Source organism: Meles meles, chromosome 10 (genome assembly GCF_922984935.1).
Source record: "Meles meles chromosome 10, mMelMel3.1 paternal haplotype, whole genome shotgun sequence".
In the NCBI taxonomy this organism is placed as follows: Eukaryota; Metazoa; Chordata; class Mammalia; order Carnivora; family Mustelidae; genus Meles; species Meles meles.
In genome coordinates this window covers 19,138,083-19,160,335 of record NC_060075.1, presented here as the reverse complement: position 1 = coordinate 19,160,335, position 22,253 = coordinate 19,138,083, and the positions used below count along the sequence as shown (strand labels likewise).

Sequence of the window (22,253 nt, the reverse complement as noted above, 5' to 3'; positions counted from 1 at the left end):
AAACTAAATGTTCAGATGAATGAGCCTAAGAACAAAGAGATCGAAGCTTTTAGCGGTCAGTAGGGGGTTCCTTCTACATTTTATGACTTCAGCCTGTCTGAGGGCCAGTGATCCAAACTGTGGAGGCTGGAAGTTGTTACATGCTTAGCGTGCTCACAAACGTGGAGCTGTTTTGGAAGATAAGCTCAATATTGGGGCGCCTGGGTGGCTCAGTTGGTTAAGCGTTCGACTTGATTTCAGCTCAGGTCATAATCTCAGGGTGGTAAGATCAAGCCCCGCATCGGGCTCCATGCTAGATATGGAGCCTGCTTAAGGTTCCCTCTCTTTCTCCCTCTGCCCTCCCTGCCTCACTGCTCATGGGCACATGCATGTGCGTCCTCTCTCGAAAAAAAAAAAATCAGTATTAATCTGAAGTTTTTAATATAGTCTTTGAAAGCAGCTCCAAATGGAGTGACTTCTCTAAGAAGTCAGCTTTGTGGCAGTCTACATCTTTAACCTGGGATTTCGTTAGAAAATAGTAGAGAAGCCCATGGCACACTTTTCTGAAAAACTGGACAGCTCATTGGATCAGTGAAACATTTTCCAAAGGGAAGGTCGAATCTATTTTGCAAGGGAGTCTTGGCAGGTGTAGTTCAAAATGAGAGCAATTTATAATTTGTTCAGTACTCCGTAAACACATTTTTTTAAAAAAGATACTAGAATTCATGTGGCTAAACTAATAAAGAGAAAGCTGGTCACTTGTTTCCAAGTAAATGTTTATACAGACTTTGCTGCCATTCATCCTCCGTCTTTAGGAGTTGTGCTGTAATTTAAGTGCTTGACTTTTATCCCTACTCTGGCGGGTATCTCTAGGCTGGCGTGCAATGGGAAATGGTTTGCTTGTGACCAAATCCCTCCTCTTCAAGGACAGTGGTTTATAAATGGCCCTTTCAGCAGATTTTTGCTGCCAGATCTTAACAGGTTACAAATAAAAGTGGAGCTTTTCTGATGAAGGGAGCTGGCAGAAAGCAAGAGAATGGGCTTGGGGAGACTAGCAGCTCTGCTGAGCACATTCCGCACATCCTGGTCTTAGAGGTCACCAGCTTCCATGAAAGGGGAACCCGGGGATGGATTCTTAGCGATTCTTCATCCCACTCCCTCCTGCTCGAGATGGTCTCAGGAATATCTCATGCATAGAAGCTTGTATGTATTTCTTCCTCTAGACTCAGTTGGGAAAACAGAAACCATGTCAGGTATTTCAAGCAAGAGGGAATTTAATACAAGGAATTAGATGTTTTTGAAAGGGTTTTAAAAAGCTTAGAAAACAGTGGAAGGAAGCAAAGAGCAAGGAAAGGAGCTGCCAGCTTCAGGAAATGGGGACATGGAGGGAAGGCGCCCAGAGGTTTCACCAAGTGCCAGGAGGAAGCAGCTGTCGCCAGAGCTCTCCTGCAAACAGCTGTGTACCCCTCTAACTTGCCATCTGCCTGAGCATCTTTCTACCAGTGCAAGAGGAGGAGCACGTCTTCCCTCTCTCTTTGCCTTCCACATCTTCTGCGAGTGCCTCTTGCTGGCAGGAGTTGGATACGTATTCACCTTATTCAAAATCTAAGTACCTTTGCCCTACCGGCAAGCTATTGGAAAATACAGTTCGTTCCTGAGCTTCCAGAAAAGGGCTGGGGACAATGCCGAGTTGACCAAGGACCAAGGCACAAGTGTATTTTCTCATCTCACTTTCTACAATAAATGTAATCTAGGGTAATATCGAGGGGAACATATTCCCAAGAAAAAATAAAATGACAAGTCTCCCTCTGGTAGGGAAGATAAAAAACATCTTTCCCAAATAAGCCCCGTTCAGCTGTTTTAAGCCTCCACAGAAGAGCTGACTTGTCAGTGTCTTTATGTGCATATGAAAATAATTTATAACATGGTTTCTCGCTCTTCAGGTGAAAGTAACAGTTTTGGTCGCTTCAGGTCAAAACGGAAGGCTCTGTCGATTCCTGGTCACCTGCTCGCTTAGCTGTACCACGTGGACACACACCCATGTACATTTCCTCTCCCGTCTCCTCACTCTGCCTTTGGCGGGGGGGGAGTAACCTGTGACCATGAAGTAAATGCTGATTCATAGCACAAATCCGACCTTTTAAGCCCTGTGTGAGGAAGGCAGACCCAATCTCTCAAAAGCACAGTTTCCAAGCTTTGTGGAATATCCTTCTGAATTCCTAAGATAATGCCCAAGTTCCCTTTGCTCAAGAACCAAGTGCTACAGACATCCTTTCCATGAAAAGAAAGATCCCTGTCATTCCTCCCTCAAAATAATGTGAGAAACACCTACTGTATCTTCTCCCAAGCTGCTTCCGGGTGTCCTTCCTTGCTTTCCCGACAAGCTCCACTTCCTCGTGCCTGCCTGAAATGCCCCCACTTTCACTGAAACTAACTTGGGAGGAAGTCCTTCTCCTCGCTTTGTAGATGAAAAGGTAAAATTTAAACCTGCCACTTGCAGTCTCCTTTTCTCCTGTTTGCCTCCACTGCTTTGAACATTGCCACAATTCTATAATGTTCTCTAACTTTTGTGATTCCTTATTTTAAGGTCAGAATGTCAGACGTTTACACGTGTAAATGTCTTACTGCATCAGTTTCTTTCTGTCCATTAGCCGCATGAACAGCTAAGTCCACAACTCCCCAGTGTTTTGGAAGGTGTTTTAATGAGTAAGGAGATGAGTCTAGGAGTCCCAGTCTTCCAGGATTCCCAGCAAGAAGTCCAGCAATAGTAACTGAGATTTACTGAGCACTTACTATGTGCCATGGATTGTTCTAGATGCTTTATGTGCTCTCTAGACCCTGAGTCCTTACGATGACCCTTGGAGGCTGAAACAGGTATCACCCCAGTTCAGGGTCTTTGCAGTTTGCCCAAGGTTATTCAGTTAGTAGATAGTCGAGTCAGAATTTAACCACCACTTTCTAAGTCTAAACTTGATCAATCCAAGAGAAATGTTGTTACATAACAATAGAAAAAGTAGTGTTCATAGTTACTATGAGAACACTCATGTCTTTTTACTTAGAGAAAGAAAGTTACTTAGATTTCCAGTAAGGTTAATACGTATTCTCAGATTATATACTCACTTGATAGAAAAACGATTGCTTCTCTATGTAGCTTACCCTTAACTGGCTTCAAAACAGATTAGGAGTCTTTTGATATTTAGGACAGTTGATTCTGGAAGCATCTCTGTGATTGTTAATGATTCTGGGGATTATACGGCAAGGCTGGAATGCGTGTGAGAACGGTATTCATGTGTTACTAATGTGTAAAGACAGAAATATGCTGTACAGTATTAACCTTCACAAGGCATTAGTCAGTATGTGTGTGGCATGAGCTCATCCATTTAGCCTGTAGAGGTCATATCTGACACAAGAGAGCTTCAAAGGGGAGGGACTTAGTTAACTGTTACCTTTACCGCACACTGGAGAAGTGGCCACCCCTGTCCTCACTGAGGAGAAATTCTCTCAGCAAGATTTACACCTGCAAGTCCTGTACCATGTGTGTTAGGAGGTTCATTCTCTGCATTTCTTACTTCCAACATGCTTCGGAGGGAGCCGTCGCCGGTGACACAGCTAGTCTCGGGGCTGGTCTGTGTGCTTGGTGGCAGGATCAGTGCTGGCTTCCTGATAAGTCAGTCGTCTTACGTGTGTTGTCCTCACAGCCCATAGGATCAGAGTAACCGGTGCTTCTAGGATTAGAACCTTTTTTGTTCCTCACTCACGATTGCTCACCACGTTTTGCTGTTCACCGTCTAAAGCTCGTCTGTTTGCCCCAAAGCCTGCTCCGAGCTATGGCCAGAGGAGAAGGATCCTGGGGTCTGCTGTTGTTTCATTCAGTACGTCATTATTGAATAAACAATAGTGTTAATAGTAGTTGCGATGGTAATAGTCATTGCTATGTATTAAGGGCTCATGAGGCAAACACTGTTCTGAGCCTTTATGTATTTTCTCATTGAATCCCCGGACTCGTGGGAGGTAGGTAAGGTGATCCTCCCAAAAGTGAAACTTGTGCCTGCTGCAGGTCAGGATGATTATTTCTTACCTCAAGTCCAAATGTATGAATGATGCAGCTGCCTGGAGAGGAGAGTCACAGGGACAAAGGCCACTGGGAGAAGTCACGTGCAAGAGACACCCCCGCAAGGGCTTTCCGTGTAACTCCCTCAGCTCTGTCTCCCTGTGTGGCACGGTCGGCCGTGCCCTGTCGGGAAGTGTGCTTTATTTCTGTTCGGTTCAGTCTCAACATTTGCAAGTGGACCTCCTGTTTCCAATTTACACAGTTAATGAGTCATCCCTGGAGGCTTTCCGGAAGATTTACAAATCCTAGAGCTGGAAGGATCCCGTTGACACATGAATAAATGTTATCTCTATGCCACGTAATATTTTTGCGTCTGCAGTTCTCTTGCAACTTAAATCTGTGTCGCTTACTCACAGAAAATATCTGGCTAAGTATTTGTTAACACCTTAAGATGCTTTTTGAGGCTGGGTGTTACAGAAACACAAAAGGCTTACAGAGTCCGCGGAAATCTAAGAGAGTCCCACAATAGAGCCTTTCAGCACAAGGACAGGAGCTGTTCATTAGCTTTTCCTCCATTTCTCTTTCATATCCGGCAGGAGCTGAATTGGCCACACCACACGCCTTTTTAGTAGATGATTAGGTTTTTACCAGGCCTTGGGGAGGATTATTTGGAATAAAGGAAAAATCAATCTTAATGTCTCCCCCCAGGACCGGAGGGGACTAATGTCTGTACAGTCACTCTCGAGGTATAAAAACCAGTGTGTCTGGGCTGGTTGACACTGTAGAGAAGTCGAGACTAAAGCTCACCGTCTGGGAGGACCTGGGGCTTTGCTCAGGCTCCTTACGTCGAGCGAGCCCTGTTGCATGAGGAACGGGGTGTGATGTTCTCTCTACAACATGCCCCGTGTCGTTTATCCTGTTGGCTCAGAATTGACCTCTTATCCTGTGTAGCCTAAGGGAACAACAGTCCTTTCCTTTTTTTTTTTTTTTTTTTTTATATCTCGGTTCTTATTTTTGTTTTGCCCTTCACCATGAGCCTTACAGGGATCTGCCCTGTTTTCTCTGTATAGGTCAATATTTGGGATAATTCTTCAGTTTCACTCATGGCCTTCCTGGAGGTTCAGTTTCTTACCCTGAAACAGAATAATGTTCCAAGCTAGTAAGCTATTTGGAAGACACTGGGTTAAAGGCACTGTGGAGCTATAATGAAAAGAAAAAGACACAAAAATTTTTTATTTGTCCTTAACCTGCCAATTCAAGGCAACAGGCATTACTGCTGAGGGTAAGGAGGAGCTCGACTGTGAGAGATGCCAGGAAGAGTAGGCTGTGGCTTTCGTTCTCACAGATCTCACAAGCTCCCGGGGACTCTACAGCATGAGGGGAGCTGTGCCAAGACTGGAAGGGGGAAAGGGAGGCCTTGCATTACTGGAGTTCACATGGTCCTAGCTTTGTGGCAGGCACCGCAAGAGGGGCTGTGCTCCCCATTTGGTCCTCACAGCAACTCTCTGAGGAGACATGTGAGGACAGTGAGGCCGACTGTTGTTAAGAACTGTGCTCTACAGGTAATAATAAGGGAGAGAATACGTTCTGTTCCTCTGGGAACCAGCAGGAAAGAATATGGTTTCACAGAGAGGGAAATTACTCTTTTTTTTTTTTTTAAATACTGTGCTTTAATCAGGCAAAACACTCAGGTACCACATATATTGTGTGAGTTCATCTTATTAACGATTGCAAAGCAGGCCTGCGGTACGGTTCAGCAAGTTTAGGGATTTGCCCAAGATCGCAGACCAGTAGGTGGGGAGCTAGGATCTGAACCCCAGTCTGTCCAGCTCTAAAGCCTTCTGCCTCAAGACATCCTACCAAGTACATCAAGTCCATCGTTATTAAGATGGACTTGCAAGTTTTTTTTTCCATTTTATTTATTTTTTCAGCGTAACAGTATTCATTGTTTTTGCACAACACCCAGTGCTCCATGCAATACATGCCCTCCCTATTACCCACCACCTGTTCCCCCAACCTCCCACCCGTGACCCTTCAAAACCCTCAGGTTGTTTTTCAGAGTCCATAGTCTCTTATGGTTCGCCTCCCCTCCCCAATGTCCATAGCCCCCTCCCCCTCTCCCAATCCTACCTCCCCCCAGCAACCCCCAGTTTGTTTTGTGAGATTAAGAGTCATTTATGGTTTGTCTCCCTCCCAATCCCATCTTGTTTCATTTAGTCTTTTCCTATCCCCCTAACCCGCCATGTTGCTTCTCCATGTCCTCATATCAGGGAGATCATATGATAGTTGTCTTTCTCTGATTGACTTATTTCACTAAGCATGATACGCTCTAGTTCCATCCACGTCGTCGCAAATGGCAAGATTTCATTTCTTTTGATGGCTGCATAGTATTCCATTGTGTATATATACCACATCTTCTTTATCCATTCATCTGTTGATGGACATCTAGGTTCTTTCCATAGTTTGGCTATTGTAGACATTGCTGCTATAAACATTCGGGTACACGTGCCCCTTCGGATCACTATGTTTGTATCTTTAGGGTAAATACCCAGTAGTGCAATTGCTGGGTCATAGGGTAGTTCTATTTTCAACATTTTGAGGAACCTCCATGCTGTTTTCCAGAGTGGTTGCACCAGCTTGCATTCCCACCAACAGAAGAGAGGGAAATTACTCTTAAGCGGCGTCCTTAAAACTGAGTTCTTTATAAAGATTTGATCTTTGGTCTTTATTTATTTATTTATTTGTCTTATAATAACACATTCTTAAACCAGTGTTATGGAACATCCATGCCATTAGGCTGGGCAGCGAGTGGTGCAAACACACCTTTTCTTCCCCAAAGCATCACTGCCTTCAGTTAGGGTCATAGAAGACATTTTGGGGTAGGGGGAGGAGGGTGAGGGAGAGAGTTGTTCCACAGGACACGAAGTTGTGTTGCTCATAAGTCTGTGACTAACGGGGGAAAGATAAAACACGTGATCATTTAAATAACAGATAGTAGCACAGAAATGAAAGTAGGTCTTTGCCTCCTGCACCCACTGGAAACATTTTTTTTTACCATAAATATTTTATCAATTAGGTAATTAGACCCTAGAAAAGCAAACATAAATAACACACATTCACTTTGTGCTCCAGTTCCTCCATTCTTAATCTCTTTTGTCCTTCCTAGTGATGAATTTCTTCCATTTTTAGCCACCCCAATTTAAAAAAAAAAAAAAATCCCTTCCATTTGTCCTCCTTCCCTTCAGAGGAGACAAAAGAGAGCTTCCTTCCAGAAGCAGCAGTGAAAAGGCTTGGCATTCTTGCTGCACAGCCGCTAGCTCTAAGAGGCTTCGTCGGCTGGGTGTTAGGCCTCTGAGACTGGGCTGTGTTTCCAGAGCTGGTCGCCCACAGGTGCACCTGCACAAGCTCTAGTGTGAATAATGTCCAGTGTGTCCCCCATCCTTGGCCATCGTAATTGCGTGGGTCAGGGAACAGTCTGAGGCAGCATTCTGGTTTTCGGAGTCAATTGATTTTGCTAGTCCAAACTTAAAATTTCTAGGAAAATCTGGACTAAAAAGAACTAGGTATTATTCAGGGACAGAAGAACCACTGCTTCTGAAATAGGAAGCAGAATTGAAGAGAACCCACCTGACATGTTTCTTACGTAAGCCTGGTCTTTATATAGAAATGCAGCAGAAGACAGCAACTGACACAGTCAACAAATCAAAGAGGCAACCCACGGAATGGGAGAAGATATTTGCAAATGACAGTACAGACAAAAGGTTGATATCCAGGATCGATAAAGAACTCCTCAAACTCAACACACACAAAACAGATAATCATATCAAAAAATGGGCAGAAGATATGAACAGACACTTCTCCAATGAAGACATACAAATGGCTATCAGACACATGAAAAAATGTTCATCATCACTAGCCATCAGGGAGATTCGAATTAAAACTACATTGAGATACCACCTGACACCAGTTAGAATGGCCAAAATTAGCAAGACAGGAAACAACGTGTGTTGGAGAGGATGGGGAGAAAGAGGAACCCTCTTACACTGTTAGTGGGAATGCAAGTTGGTGCAGCCACTTTGGAGAACAGTGTGGAGATTCCTCAAAAATTAAGAATAGAGCTTCCCTATGACCCTGCAATTGCACTGCTGGGTATTTACCCCAAAGATACAGATGTAGTGAAAAGAAGAGCCATCTGTACCCCAATGTTTATTGCAGCAATGGCCACGGTCGCCAAACTGTGGAAAGAACCAAGATGCCCTTCAACGGATGAAAGGATAAGGAAGATGTGGTCCATATACACGATGGAGTATTATGCCTCCATCAGAAAGGATGAATACCCAACTTTTGTAGCAACATGGATGGGACTGGAAGAGATTATGCTGAGTGAAATAAGTCAAGCAGAGAGAGTCAAGTATCATATGGTCTCACTTATTTGTGGAGCATAACAAAGAACACAGTGGACATGGGGAGGTGGAGAGGAGAGGGAGTTGAGGGAAACTGGAAGGGGAGATGAACCATGAGAGACTATAGACTCTGAAAAGCAACCAGAGGGTTTTGGGGGAGGTGGGGGTGGGAGGTTGAGGAACCAGGTGGTGGGTAATAGGGAGGGCACGTACTGCATGGAGCACTGGGTGTGGTGCAAAAACAATGAACACTGTTATGCTGAAAATAAAGAAATAAAAAAAAAAAAAGAAATGCAGCAGAAGAACTTCAGGGAAAGTTCTGGATTGTTCAGCGGATGGGAAGGAGTGACAAAATAGATGACTTGCTAAATTGGTAAATGACCGTGCCAAAAGCTAGGACTGCTGGCAGAGCATAGCAGGGAGTTTAAAAATGTATTTCAGAAAAAGAAAGAATGATCCAAGAGTCACCATGAAACATTTGGAGTAACTGCCTTAGATAAAAAGGAAAGGACACCTCTATCCTAAGAAAATTCAGAATTCAGGGTGCCTGGGTGGCTCAGTCAGTTAAGTGTCTGCCTTTGGTTCAGGTCATGATTCCAGGGTCCTGGGATTAAGCCCCATGTGGATCTCCCTGCTCACAAGGACCCTGCTTCTCCTTTTCCCTCTGCCTGCTGCTTTGCCTGCTTGTGCTCTCTTTCTTTCTCTCTCTCTCTGTCAAATAAATAAAATCTTTTTTTAAAAAATTCAAATTTGATGCTATAAAGACAGTAGAGACTTTAGCATGTGAATATCACCTCTGCTTCCGGAAGCCAGTCGGTTTCATAAATAGATGAGTGATTTATTGAACAAACACTTAGAAGGGTGACTATTGTGTGCAAAGCACTGGTGTCGGGGCTGGTTAGCTTGTGTAGGTTTACAAATAATTCCAGAGCATGAATAAAAGGTAGGATGGTGGTACAGAGAAATTGAAAAGCCCGAGGACAGAGCTAGCTGGCATTGAGGTTCCAACTTGGAACCACAGCCTGAGAGTGTCCGACACCCTTCGATCCGTCCCCACCATTAGGCTTGATAGCAGCACAATCCTGCAGGCAGTTAGGGAGAGGGAGGAGTTGGGGTGAGGGTCTTCTGGTCCAGCTCCCTCTGCTTCTATAAGCCCCTGGAGTTCCTAATGTCACAGGCCTAATCTGCATTCCTATTTTTATATTTAAAAAATGTCAGCCAGGTAACAACATTGAAGGATCTCAAAATTATTTACAGAACCTAATAACCCACCGCTCTGGGAGTTGGGAAGATACGATTACCATGATTTTCTAAAGAGGAAACTGCAGATTGGAAATTAAATAAATGTATCCGAGGTTCAAGCAGACATTGTTATATGGTGTCTATCATTTCTATGTACAAATAGCAAGAGGAGTCAGAAATAATGATTGTACCAAAATTTGATCTTCTAAAATGTTTTCAAGTGAGAAAATCTCATGGGATCATTCTTCATTGTCTTTTTTCCATCTTCTAAAAAGTTTGAATTCACAGAGTTAACCTTTCTTTTCTTGCCACAATAACCAGCTTTTCCTTTTCAATTTATCACTTTGATGACAGCTGATACCAGTCTAAGCTAACATTGTAACAATTTTAGATAATATTACAGATGCACAAGGGCATCCTCCTTTGAATCAATTAAAGAAGTCACAGTAAGTTGCCATTGAAAGTGTAGCAGCTGCATCCTTGAAAACAGATGCTCTTCTGGGTCTGAATGCGTCCAATTTCAACTAATTTTAAGACTTAAACACATTTCAGTCTGGTTAATATTAGGATGTGGAACCACTTGAGACATCCTAATGTCCTAGGCTGATTGCTTCTCCATGACAGTACACTGGCTTCCCTTGGAAGATACTGGTTATTTGATATGCCAGGGATTTTATGTCCGTGGAAAAGAGAGGACCCCCAAGGCTTGGCTTCCACGAGGCGGACTCATGAAATTAAAGTGACTTCTAAAGGCAATACCATTTATAGGGAAGTGCTTGGGCTGTAGGGATTGACCAGAATTCCTTTAGACTGCACTTCTGCAGGATTCCTGAACAGCCCAGGAAACCAGCTAGCATGAACTACTTCCATATGCCCACTCTGTCCCCAGGATATACTCAAGAAACTAAGGGAAAAGTTACAGTTGTAAATGGCAAGCTGTGCCTTCTCTCTCCTGATTTTCATCAATCTGTTATTATGTGAATTATTTGTCCTGGCACATTGGTCAATTAAACCATTTGTTCTGTTTAATAAAAAAGCATTGATCGAACTCCTGTATGCCTCCCAACAGATATGGACAGATATAGATATATAGATAATCTCTGCTGTGAAGGAGTTACTGATCTATAGGAAGACATACTGATAAACAGATGTCAATGGTATCCGGTAACTACTGTATGGAATTACAGGGGCCTGGGGGTGGACAGAGGAGCCAATGACCCAGCCTGGAGAATCAGGAAACACTTTCTGAGCCAGAAAGCATGAATAGTTTAGAAAGAGGATTAAGAACCATCCAAGGCACAGAATCCTGAAACAGCAGGATGTGTTTAGGGAATCTGCTTTAAGAAAGTGTCAGATTAGTGGGCCAGGATGGAAAAGGAGAGAAGTTGGAGAGAAAGGAGAAAATGGGAGTTAGAGAAATGGTGAAAAACTGGAGTATTAGACAGAAACCAAAAATCATGGAAAGCCTTGCTCAGGAGCTTGGACGTCAACACATAAGCAATGGGAAACACTGATATTATTTTTACAAGAAATTGACAAAGTCTCATTTGTGTTTTTGAGGAATAACTCTGCTTCTCTAACTCATTTAATGAGCTAAACATGGAGGATTGATTCAAGGTAGGGGCCAGGCATGAGGCCTCCTCCTGTAGTAGTAGTTCATGGCAGAAATGAGGACTGAACCAAGAAAGTCACAGCAGGTACAGAAAAGATAAAAGATATTAAGAGACGTTTAGGAAATGAAATTGGCAGAAATTAGTCTTTGCCGGGGAGAGTGAGGGAGAGGAGAGGCTCAGAAATTACTCTCAAGCTTGCAGCTGAGATTTCTAGATTGCTACACCACTGATGCAGAGGGAATTCAGGATAAAGAGCAGATGCTGAAGATAGATAATGAGTTTTGTTTAGAACACATTGCATTTGAGATGCCTGTGGGATATACAGGTAAGGTTAGCTTGCACAGTTGCTCAAATGAAGTTTAGGAGTCCTCAATCCCTAGATAATAGCAAAAGCCATGAAAATGGATGAGCTCACTCAGGGAGAACATACAGAATGACAAGTAAGGGAGACCAACAGAGGAATAAGTCCTGGGAACCCCAGCACTTCTGGGGGGGCTAAAGGAAGAGGATTCAGGGAAGGAAATGATGAAAACAATGTCAGAGAGATAACAGACACCCAGAGGAGTAGGGTGCCATCTAAGCCAAAAGTAAGTGGAATTTTAAGAGGAAGTGGCCAGTCAACGTTGAACATAGCAGAGGGCCTTTCTGAGATTAGAATTGTAAAGCACCCACCGGTTTTGGCAATTAAGAGATCATTGGTGATGATGAGAATAATGCTGTAGTAAAGAGGCAAAGGTAGAAGGATTATGGCATGTGGAAGGGTTAATAGGCAAGACCACAGAGAGAGCAAGTGTTGATGATTCCCTTGAAATCTTAATGAGAATCTCTCTCTCTGTCTCTGTCAAATAAATAAATAAAATCTTTAAAAAAGAAAAAAAAGAGGAGTGACAAGAGAGTAGGAAGGACAAAGCAACATGGTTTGGGAAAAGTTGCTGAGAAGGGGGAAAGGAGCTAACCAAGCACTAGGGAAAGATGGACAAGTGACATTGAAGACATTTTTGAGATTAAAATCCAGAAAGTTTTAGGGGCAACAATCCATACTTTCGTTTTTCTGTCAGAAGATGAGTTGCAGAATTAGCCGGGGTTAAGTCAAGTTGCCACAGAAGAATCTATATTAAAGGTCATGGGGCAGACGGGGACACGTGGCCTCCTCTCGCTACGACCAAGGCCGGAAATGTGAACATTCAGCTTTCTGGAGTCTATAGTGTGTGAGCAAGGGAGAGGGGAGAATTGAAAATGTGTCTTGGTTCACCTAACAAGGAGTGCCTGCCGTGGAGAGCAAGCTTCAGCATCCTCCTATAAACCGATCAATTTAGTACAAAAAGCCACAGTTCCGTTGCCACGATTAGTTAGTTGGGAGTCTCTAAGATGCCTGCTTTTATACAGTGGCTATAAGAGGAGCAGGATATTATGAATGATCTGATGGGACCCATCCCTAGTATTAGCAGAACAGCTCAAAGTGTATATCTTAATAAAATGATCAAGTACTAATATATTTTTAAAGATGTTTATTTATTTGTTTGACAGAGAGAGAGATCACAAGTAGGCAGAGAGGCAAGCTCCCTGCTGAGCAGAGAGCCAGATGCAGGGCTCGATCCCAGGACTCTGAGATCATGACCTGAGCGAAGGCAGACACTTAACCCACTGAGCCACCCAGGTGCCCCAAGTGTTAATATTTTTAAAGTCCACTATATGTGGGCTTTGATGATATGAAGAGTAATCCCTAAGATAAACCACCTCATGGCCTCTAAAAGGATGTCCCAGGTGTGTGTCCAGTCACCTCCTATCTCGACTGTATCCCCAGCCGCTTCTGTCAGCATTGCTTTTTTGTAGGTTTCCATTTGACATTTAAGAGAGAGTTCACTGTTTTGTGTTGTATTTGTTTGCCATGCTCAGCATTTTGCTCCAATAATTCCTTCTTGTTAAGAAAACTTTGTAAGTTTCAGGGAGCCCTGGGGAATTCACAGGAGGGTTTTTCTATAGAACTCAGGCATGAGGTTTCATGTTGCTTTACTGAAATGTTACATTTTTGTTGTAGATGATAGTCGAGCGGAATATGCAATGTGCTGCTTTTCTAAACTCCTTTTACCTCACTCATTCCAAGTTTTCTCTTGACTGTTTATCTTCCATTAAATTCGTCTACTTGGATTTTTCTTCTTGGTGGAATTTGTCCAAAATGTCTTTGATAGTGTTGGGAGATTGATATAACTTTGGACCTTAAGCCACGAGTCTGATCTCTTTGGGGTCTGATTTCTGCCCCCATCGTGGCACAGAAAGAGCTCTCTATCGACGGTCAGTGTCATTCAACAGCAGAGTCCAAGGGCTCAAAGCCCTAACATGCTTTGAAGTATTAGACTAGTGTTCCTTATAGTTGCTTTCATGTGGCCTGCCAGATGAAAACATTACGAAGGCAGTGATCTCGTCTTGCAGTCCTACAGGCTGGGCAGTGTTGGCCGTGGAGAGGGGCCGCCATGCCGTAGCCACTCTCCTGTGGGTGGAGTTAGTGAGCCTCTTGAGTGATGCCAAGGCTGGTAGGAATTTTAAATCTACGTCATTACATTTCATTCTTCCTTACAGATCTGTTCCCTTGGCCCAAATTTGTTTTTTGTTCAATCTTTGCCATAATACCTGAATTTATTCAAGTCTGGTTTCCCAGAGAACTTGGCCCTACGAGGCTGGGCTGTCTTTCTGGGCCATTCTCTGGGCATAGCAAAGTCTAGAAACAGATGCAGTTCTGACAGCCTGTGGCTATAAACCCTGCCACAGCCACCTGGGACTCTCTACCCTGTAAGGGGAACCCCTCCTGAGCCAGTCAGTGATGCTTTGCCAGATCTCACAGGCCCTAAGTGCCCTTCTTCCAAAAGACACTGCATCCTCTGACAGAAGGATTTTCAGGTGGAAAAGCAAAAAATACTGATGATGGAATCTCAAGGGAATTATCTTTTACCTTGACACTATAGTTAAGCTTAAAACTCTTAATCTGGACAAATCACATGCTAAAGAATAATAATAATTACTTATTATTTGTATTAACATTAAGTGAGGTTGATATGCTATTATTATATGTGTTTTACCCACGTTAACCCATTTAATGCTCCCCAGAACCCCAGGGTGTAGGTGGTATCATCTCCATTTTACAGTGAGAAACTGAGGCAGACATAATTTAAGTGTTTAGCTCTTGGTCACATAGTAAGTGAGTAGTGGAAACAGGATTCAAAGCCTGTCTTGAAAATTCTAGAGTACTAAAAGAACTTTTGAATGAAATTGCCAAATTCGTTGTTGGTGACCTTTGAGAAGTTGTGGGGAACTGGATATGCAGCAGAAGTCTAGATATAAATATAGTTTGCATTTTTGCTGTTCAATATTTTCCTGAAGAAAATGTCCAAGTACCATAAATATTTTATTAATTATTTAATAGAGATACAGAAGGTAGCTCTATGAAATTTTCCCAAACGACCTTTTGGGGCTTTCAGCTGACTGTAGGCTATATATGAGATAGAGCAGACTACAGCTCACTCTTCCTACCCCCCACCCAAGAAGAGTTCACCTTCTTGTTCCTCATGTGCAAGCAGCATAACATCTAGAACCAGGGAATTGATCATTCTATGTAGACAGGACAGATCTACTCTGTGGTATTTATTTTTTTATAAAGATTTTATTTATTTATTTATTTATTTGACAGACAGAGATCACAAGTAGGCAGAGAGGCAGGCAGAGAGAGGAGGGGAAGCAGGCTCCCCGCTGAGCAGAGAGCCATGTGGGGCTCGATCCCAGGACCCCAAGATCATGATCTGAGCCGAAGGCAGAGGCTCAACCCACTGAGCCACCCAGGAGCCCCTACTCTGTGGTATTTGTTATGTTTGGTCCTGAGTACCACATTTCAAGGGAGATACAGAACAATTGGAATGGGTTTGTTGGCAAATTAAGAGAATTAAAAAACAATTCACTCTGATTATATGAAGAATAGCTGAAAAACTGAAGTTAGTTAGCCTAGAAAAGGGAAGACTTGAAGGAAGCCACAAGACATGGTGTCTTGAATACTTGAAGTGCTAACACTTATGAGAATGGTTGCCAAGTTCTAGAATCAGAGCCCATGATTAGAAGTTAATGGCAACAGATGTCAGTAGGTAGAGATGGTCACAGCTTTCCAGATGGAGTAGGCTGCCTTAAACGGTACTGAGTTTTCGTTCACACTCATCGGGGTACGTAAGCAGAAGCCCAGCAATCACTAGAAGATGTGCAAGAGACACAAGCCTTGACCACGTGCTTGGGCCGGACGCCTGCTCAGGCCATTTCCAACGCCAAGGTTCTGCTCCAATAATCTGTGAATTGGTTGAAGACAATCAGTATTGAATCAAGTACAGAAACAGTCTATTGTGTCTTGGATGTTGAATGCTGCCCACACCAGCATTAGTCAAATTGGTAAAAACATGACAACAGCAAAGTCAGATGTCATTTCCAGCAAATCTCCAGGCACCTAGTGCAGTGACTGTGTTTTCTTCTCCTTTCAGTGCTGTCTCCAGCTCAGGAGAGCCATGTGACCATGGATCTGCCCCCAGTGTCGGAGCAGATCATGCAAACGCTGAGTGAACTTGCCAGATCTTTCCAGGATATGGCTGACCGCTGCTTGCTGGTGCTGCATCTGGAAGTCAGGTATAATGCAGGCAAGCCCAAGACCGCAGCTGAAATGCGCCGCAGGTCACCTATCGCTTGCTTCATTCTGGAGCATATCACTGTAACTTTTCATTCTTACTACTGATGTCCTTTTTTATTTTTTTACACTGAATGTGATTTTTAGTGTTAACCAATCACTGTAAAAGTTTTAAGCACACACTGTATCGTAAATATGGTGATTCAGAGTCTGCGTGCCCTGTGACATCAGAATGTTCTGGATTTGAATGTCTCTACCAGCTAGTTAGGCCATCTTAAAGTCAGTTAATCCACCTCTCCTGATCCTGTTTTCTCATCATAAAAGTAAAACAATAATTCCTGGTCTACAGACTTCGTAAATGAAATAATCATTAGTATAATGCCTGCCACAAAATAAATGCTCAGAATGTGGTAGCTTTGTGATTATGGTGACTTTATGGTCACTGACATTTTCATGAACGTGTTCTGCTAATCGGTAAGGGAATATACAGATGCAGGAGCCATTCTTCAAGAACTTGAGACCTAAGAAGAGATTACGTTAATCATAATTCAGGACAAGAGTTTCAAAGATTCTGTAATCTTGGATTCTTGTTCCTTCCCTTGCGGTGTAGAACATTCTTAGTGTTGGTAGCCTCTCTTATCACACCTATGGAAGTGGTAGAAAGAAAAGACAGGAAAGTCTTCAATCGTTTGTTCATTCAATGAACATTTACTAAGTGCCCTCTGTGCCAGGCGGTGTGCTAGGAATTGGGATACAGCAATGAAAAAAAAATCACTCAAGGGCCCTGCTCTCATGGAGCTACATTCTAATGGAGGAAACAGCCAATGAACGAACAAAGAGAGATAATTTCACATAAGTGCAACTAACAAAATATCTTAATGGAATCAAGCAGTGCTGATACAACTACAAAGTGAGCCATATGTTTGAACCACATAAATCACTGAAATTTTCTAAGAGTCACATTTGAAAAAGTAGAAGCAAACACATAAATTATGATATATTTTGTCTAACCCAGTGTATCCAAAATATTATCATTTCAGCATATAACTAATGTCAGAATTATGGATGAGCTAGTTTACATTTTTTTGTGTATGAAGTCTTTCCAAATCTGCATATTTTACACTTAGAGCACATTGAAATTCAGATTGGTCACATCTCAAGTGCTCGATAGCCGCACGTGGCTAGTTTTCATTCTGGACATGGCAGAGCGTAACTGGGGTTGACTACAAAGAGGTATCGGCTTCTTTGCTTTTTAGATAGCGTGGTCAAAGAAAATGTGACATGGTAACAAGAAAGAACCACGTGTGTAAAGACCTAGGAAAAGGGAATCTCAGACCGAGAGGTCCCGAGATAATCAAGCTTGGCCGTGTTGAGGAGTGGAGAAGGGTTAGGGTGTGTAGAGCATTGGGAACAAGGAGGTGGGGTCGTGAAGCCTGGCATGTCATCATGCCGCGCAGACCAGGTGACCGGCTCAGATTTCATTCTAAGGGCATCGCAAAGACATAGAAAGGTTCCAAGCAAGGGAGAGAGCTTCATTCATTCCTTCATTCATTCATTCATTTTCATTTTTAAAAGGGCACTTCAGCTATCGTTTGGAAAAGGGATTATAGGAAGGAGTATGAATGGAAGCCTAGCGTGCGTTGAGACCAGTTATGAGCTCCAGATCAGCAGAGAGGTTGCACGAAAACGGTTGGTTTGAAATCTATTCCAAAGGCAGAGCTGATGAAATGTGTTGGTCACCTGGCTGGGGCGCTGGGGCTGGTGGCAGCTAAAGGACAGACTCGAGGAAGACTAGCAGCTTTGGGCCCAGCGTAACTCTGTGGGTGCCAGGGCCATTAACAGAGGTGAGAAAGCCTGAGGGAGGAGAAGGGTTGCAGGAGGGGTGAAAATCAAGACTTCCATCTGGGAGATGGTTAGTTAGAGGCATCTACGAGACCTCTGGGTAGCCACATCAGACCCCTGGTGGATACGGACTTTTGGAACTTCAGAATCAGAAAATTCGAGATCAGAAAGTGTACAGTAACACATCTTCTGTATTACCATGAGACATTATCAAAGTTCATAGAGCATTTTGTTGTTTCATTTGGAGTCTTTACTAGGTTGAGGTTTTAAAAACGTAAATAGGATTTTGGTTCATATGTCTGGACTCCAGTTAGAAATTGGCTATCTTTCAGATGTGCTTAGGCAAAGCGTAATTGATCATGTATTCTGGACGTCATTTCTTGTGTATGCCTCGTGCTCTGTTCATTCTTCATTATCTTGTCCAATGGCTTACTTCTTAATCACGCCGCACCTTGCGAGTGGAGTAAGAGAAGCAGCACTGCAGGTTGGAAGTGTTCCACCTGGCCTCATTTCTGATCATTTTCCTTACATGCAGCTGTCCGGGAAGAAAGGCCCTTCCTCTGTGTTTTCCCGATTTGTTCTGTGATAATTTTTAGATTTGTTTTCTGTTTACTTACAAGCTGACAGTGAAATAAATCAGGTGGTTTCTATGAATAGAGAAAGGCAGTAGACAGGAACAAAAACAAAAATCAGTAACATTCTGAAGCCTCTGTTACCCGGGTTGCACAGAAAAGCAAAGGAACATCAAATTAATTACTATCACAGCTCCTGGAATTTATGCTATCGATTGTGTTGGAAACACAAAGTGTTCCATGTTCAGAACTAGCCGCTTGTGGTGTAGTTAATTCCCAGTGGGAGATTTTTCAACGTGTTTGAGTAAGTCTTTTAAATCCTTAACCTCTATTCTGCCCTCTTTATTTTCATACGTCATGACGGTACTATTCTTAATGCTGAACATACCTTAGTCATTATTTATTAACTTTACAAGAAACCACTCATCGCGATGACACCCATTGCTGTATCTCCTTCAGCAATCGCTGAAAAACAGAAAAAGGTCATTGTAAGAACGAATAACAAAAGTACTGAGTTTTAGAGTCCTAGATGCAGAATTTCCTTCCCTTGACTTTTGCTAAAAGCACTAAACATGTTTATTGTTTCTAAATTAATTTCTCCTACCTTCTCATATCACATGGTTTCAACATTCGGGTTGCTTTGTTATGAATATGTTCCATACTGTCTTTGTTCGTTTTGAAGTATGACAAGTAAAACTAGGCAGAGAGTTCTGTGGATGGCTCCGGAAATGAATATCGACAGATTTCATTCATTCTCTGTCACAGTAACAAGCGTGTGTGTGTGTGTGTGTTCATACGGTTGATAATACAAAATGAGCAAAGTGCATCACTAGCATATCAGTACACTATACCGTGGAAATGCTGAAATAAGGAGGGTGCCAGGCTCCCCCGTATCCACAGTGGATGATGATGACTCCTAGGAGGAGGGAGTCAGCTGTGCCATTTTTATTCCTCTGGCCCCAGAACCTGGAACAGTCCTGCCCCCGTAGTAACTGCTCAATAAAAATCTGAATGCTTCTGGAGAATGAGCTGGTTTGAAATCAAACCCAGACAAAAGAAGTGCTGTTTGTCCAAACAAAATCTGTTGCTCTTTAAAGGAAATGAAGTCGTTTGAAGGCTCTGTTTTCACCCAACAGCCCACTGCGTGTATTCAAGAGGCCCTGAGGCTGTACGGGCAGCATCGTCCTTATCACCATAATCTCCTAATGTTGGTTTCGCTCGTTCCAGTCTGACCGTAAAAGAGAGTTAGAAGTTAGGCCCTGTCCCTCTGGGGCTGGTGCAATGAAGAAGTGGCTGGTTAGGTACTGTCTCTGGTACTTCTACCCCTGAAGCCACTGGAATAAGAGAGCACAGATAGAATAGACAAAGAAATTAATGGGGAAAAAATAGTGAGAAATGCTAGCAAGAAGGCCAGAACAACTTCAGATGCCAAAAATTTATCTTATTCACCAAAATACCTCCATATCTGCAGCCCGTATTTTTCTGTAATGTTGTTAACGTTCAAACCAGGTGTTCTCAAATCCAATAGGTTCCATGTTGAAGGACCAAATGCTCCATCCAAAGAGCATTTGACATTTTACCCGTGTCCCTGTAGGTCACATTTAACCAACAAGCAGCCCCTTTCCACAGTTTGAAGCATAAGGCAAATGACACTCCCAAGAAATGAAAGGCATGGTGAGACCATTAAAAATTGTTGAGGCTTTTCCCCCCTATTTGAACTTTAGAAGAAGAAAATTAAGTTGCCATTTGAGTCCACGATGCCAGGAATGTCACCTTTATCAGCTGATTTCTCTTCCCATCAGGAGGGCTCTAAGTGGGTTCCACAGCGAGCGCCTGTTACCGTTGGGATCCGGAGTGTGTACTTTCTGAAAATTACCCATCCTGCTGCGTAATCAGCAATATTTGTAGAAACCCTTAATGCCAAAGTCATCTTAAGGTCAGCAACAGCATGCCAGACTCTGAAGAAAAGAAACACTTTTTGAATTTGACATTTGCCAGTGGCTACTTTAATATCTTTTTTCATCTCTAACCATTTTGGGAGAGGAAGACAGTTCCTTGAAGTAGTCTTACTTCTCTTCCATGCCACTCACGTCAGGATCTGATACGCTCTCACCTCCAGTTCCTGAGACTATCCCAAGTAGTCTCTCTACTTTCAGTTGCTTCCATTCTTCAGCATCAGTCCACCCTTTATACTGTGCTAGAGCGATCGTGCCAAAGCGTGCATCTGATTATATCATTTCACCTCTCAAAATCCTCGTAAGGCCCCCTGGTGGCTTCTCAAATAAAGTCCGGAGTCCATAGATGGCCTCCAAAGCTGATGATGACCGGCCCTCCTGCCCATCTCCCCAAGTGAACCTCATGCCTCTGTCTTCACATGTGATGTGTGTGTACCAAAAGGAACCACTTGTCATTCCTGAAAACCGGCCTTCATTCATACCCTCATGCCTTTGTATGTGGTCTTCCCATTGTCTGGAGTTACGTCATGTGTAATTTACTATAAAAATACTTTAGCATTGAAGGCTTGATTTTATTTTCAGTTAAGAGCTACTCAGTTTCATTTCAACCACAGTAGTAATCAGTTTCCCTCGTCGTGAATCCCACTCCAGGATCGGTCAGCTTTCGTGATATTAGAAAGGTCACATTCCAGAAGGGGCTGCAACCAGCATGGTTACTGGTGTCTTGATTAACAGTATACACCTTGCCAATTAGCACAGGAAGGCCAGTGTGAATTTTTATTGGCAAAATTTGTCATTAATTGACGCAGCTGTTAGATGATCACCCATAATGAATATGAGCTGGTAGTCAAGATCTTTAGATTCCCCCCCACATAAGCAAGTTGTAAGAATGTAACACAATCCTATACAAAACTTGGCTCAAGGGGCACCTGGGTGGCTCAGTGGGTTAAGCCGCTGCCTTCGGCTCGGGTCGTGATCTCGGGATCCTGGGATCGAGTCCCGCATCGGGCTCTCTGCTCGGCGGAGAGCCTGCTTCCCTTCCTCTCTCTCTGCCTGCCTCTCTTGTGATTTCTCTCTGTCAAATAAATAAAATCTTTAAAAAACAAAACAAAACAAAAAAAAAAAAAAACTTGGCTCAAAACGAATCAGGGCACTTGGGTGGCTTAGTCAGTTAAGTATCTGCCTTCAGGTCATGATCCGCAGGGTCCTGGATCGAGCCCCGTGTCGGGCTCCCTGTTCAGCCAGGTGTCTGCTTCTCCCTCTTCGTCTGCCCCTTCCCACTGCCCACTTGTACAAGCACATGCTCTCTCTCTCAGGTACATAAATAAAATCTTGCCAAAATATGTTTAAAAAATGGATCATTAATCTAAATATAAAACCTAAAACTTTAAGGCTTCCAGGGGAAAACTTAGGGGGGAAAAAATCTTTGTGATGTTATTTAGGCCAAGATTTCTTACATATGACTCCAGAAACACCATCCATAAAAGAAGAAATATAATAAACTGAAATTCATCAAAATTAAAAACCATTCCTCAAAAGACATCACTAAGATGAAAAGACAAGCCAAGGAGGAGGAGAAAATGTTTGCAAAATGTATATCTAATCAATAACTTGTATCCAGAACATATAAAGAACTCTCAAATTTTAATAATAAGAAAACAACCTAATAAAAATATTGGGCAAGAATTATGAACACAAAGGTATATGAATGGCAAATAAGCAGAAATGCTTTAAGCAGAGTGAAAGAAGCCAAACTCCAGAAGCCTATAAATGATTCTATTTATAGGGCCTTCTGGACAAGACAAAAGTATAGGAAGTGTCTGTAAATCAATGGTTGCCAGATCCTTGGGGTATGGGTAGAGGTTGACTGCAGAGGGGCTCAAGGGAATTCTGGGGGTGGTGATATGGTTCTACAACTTGATTATAGTAGTGATTACACAACTGT

The 22,253-nt window shown here is 42.9% G+C and overlaps 1 protein-coding gene across 1 annotated transcript in view; it reads left to right on the top strand.

Annotated features, from left to right (window-relative positions):
- The window catches only part of EXOC4 (exocyst complex component 4), a 740,765-nt gene that overhangs the window by 653,211 nt on the left and 65,301 nt on the right, over window positions 1–22,253 (top strand). Inside the window, exon 15 of the mRNA XM_046020865.1 lies at window positions 15,800–15,941. Within this exon, the coding sequence (XP_045876821.1) occupies window positions 15,800–15,941 (142 nt within the window). The remainder of the gene's footprint in view (window positions 1–15,799; window positions 15,942–22,253) is intronic.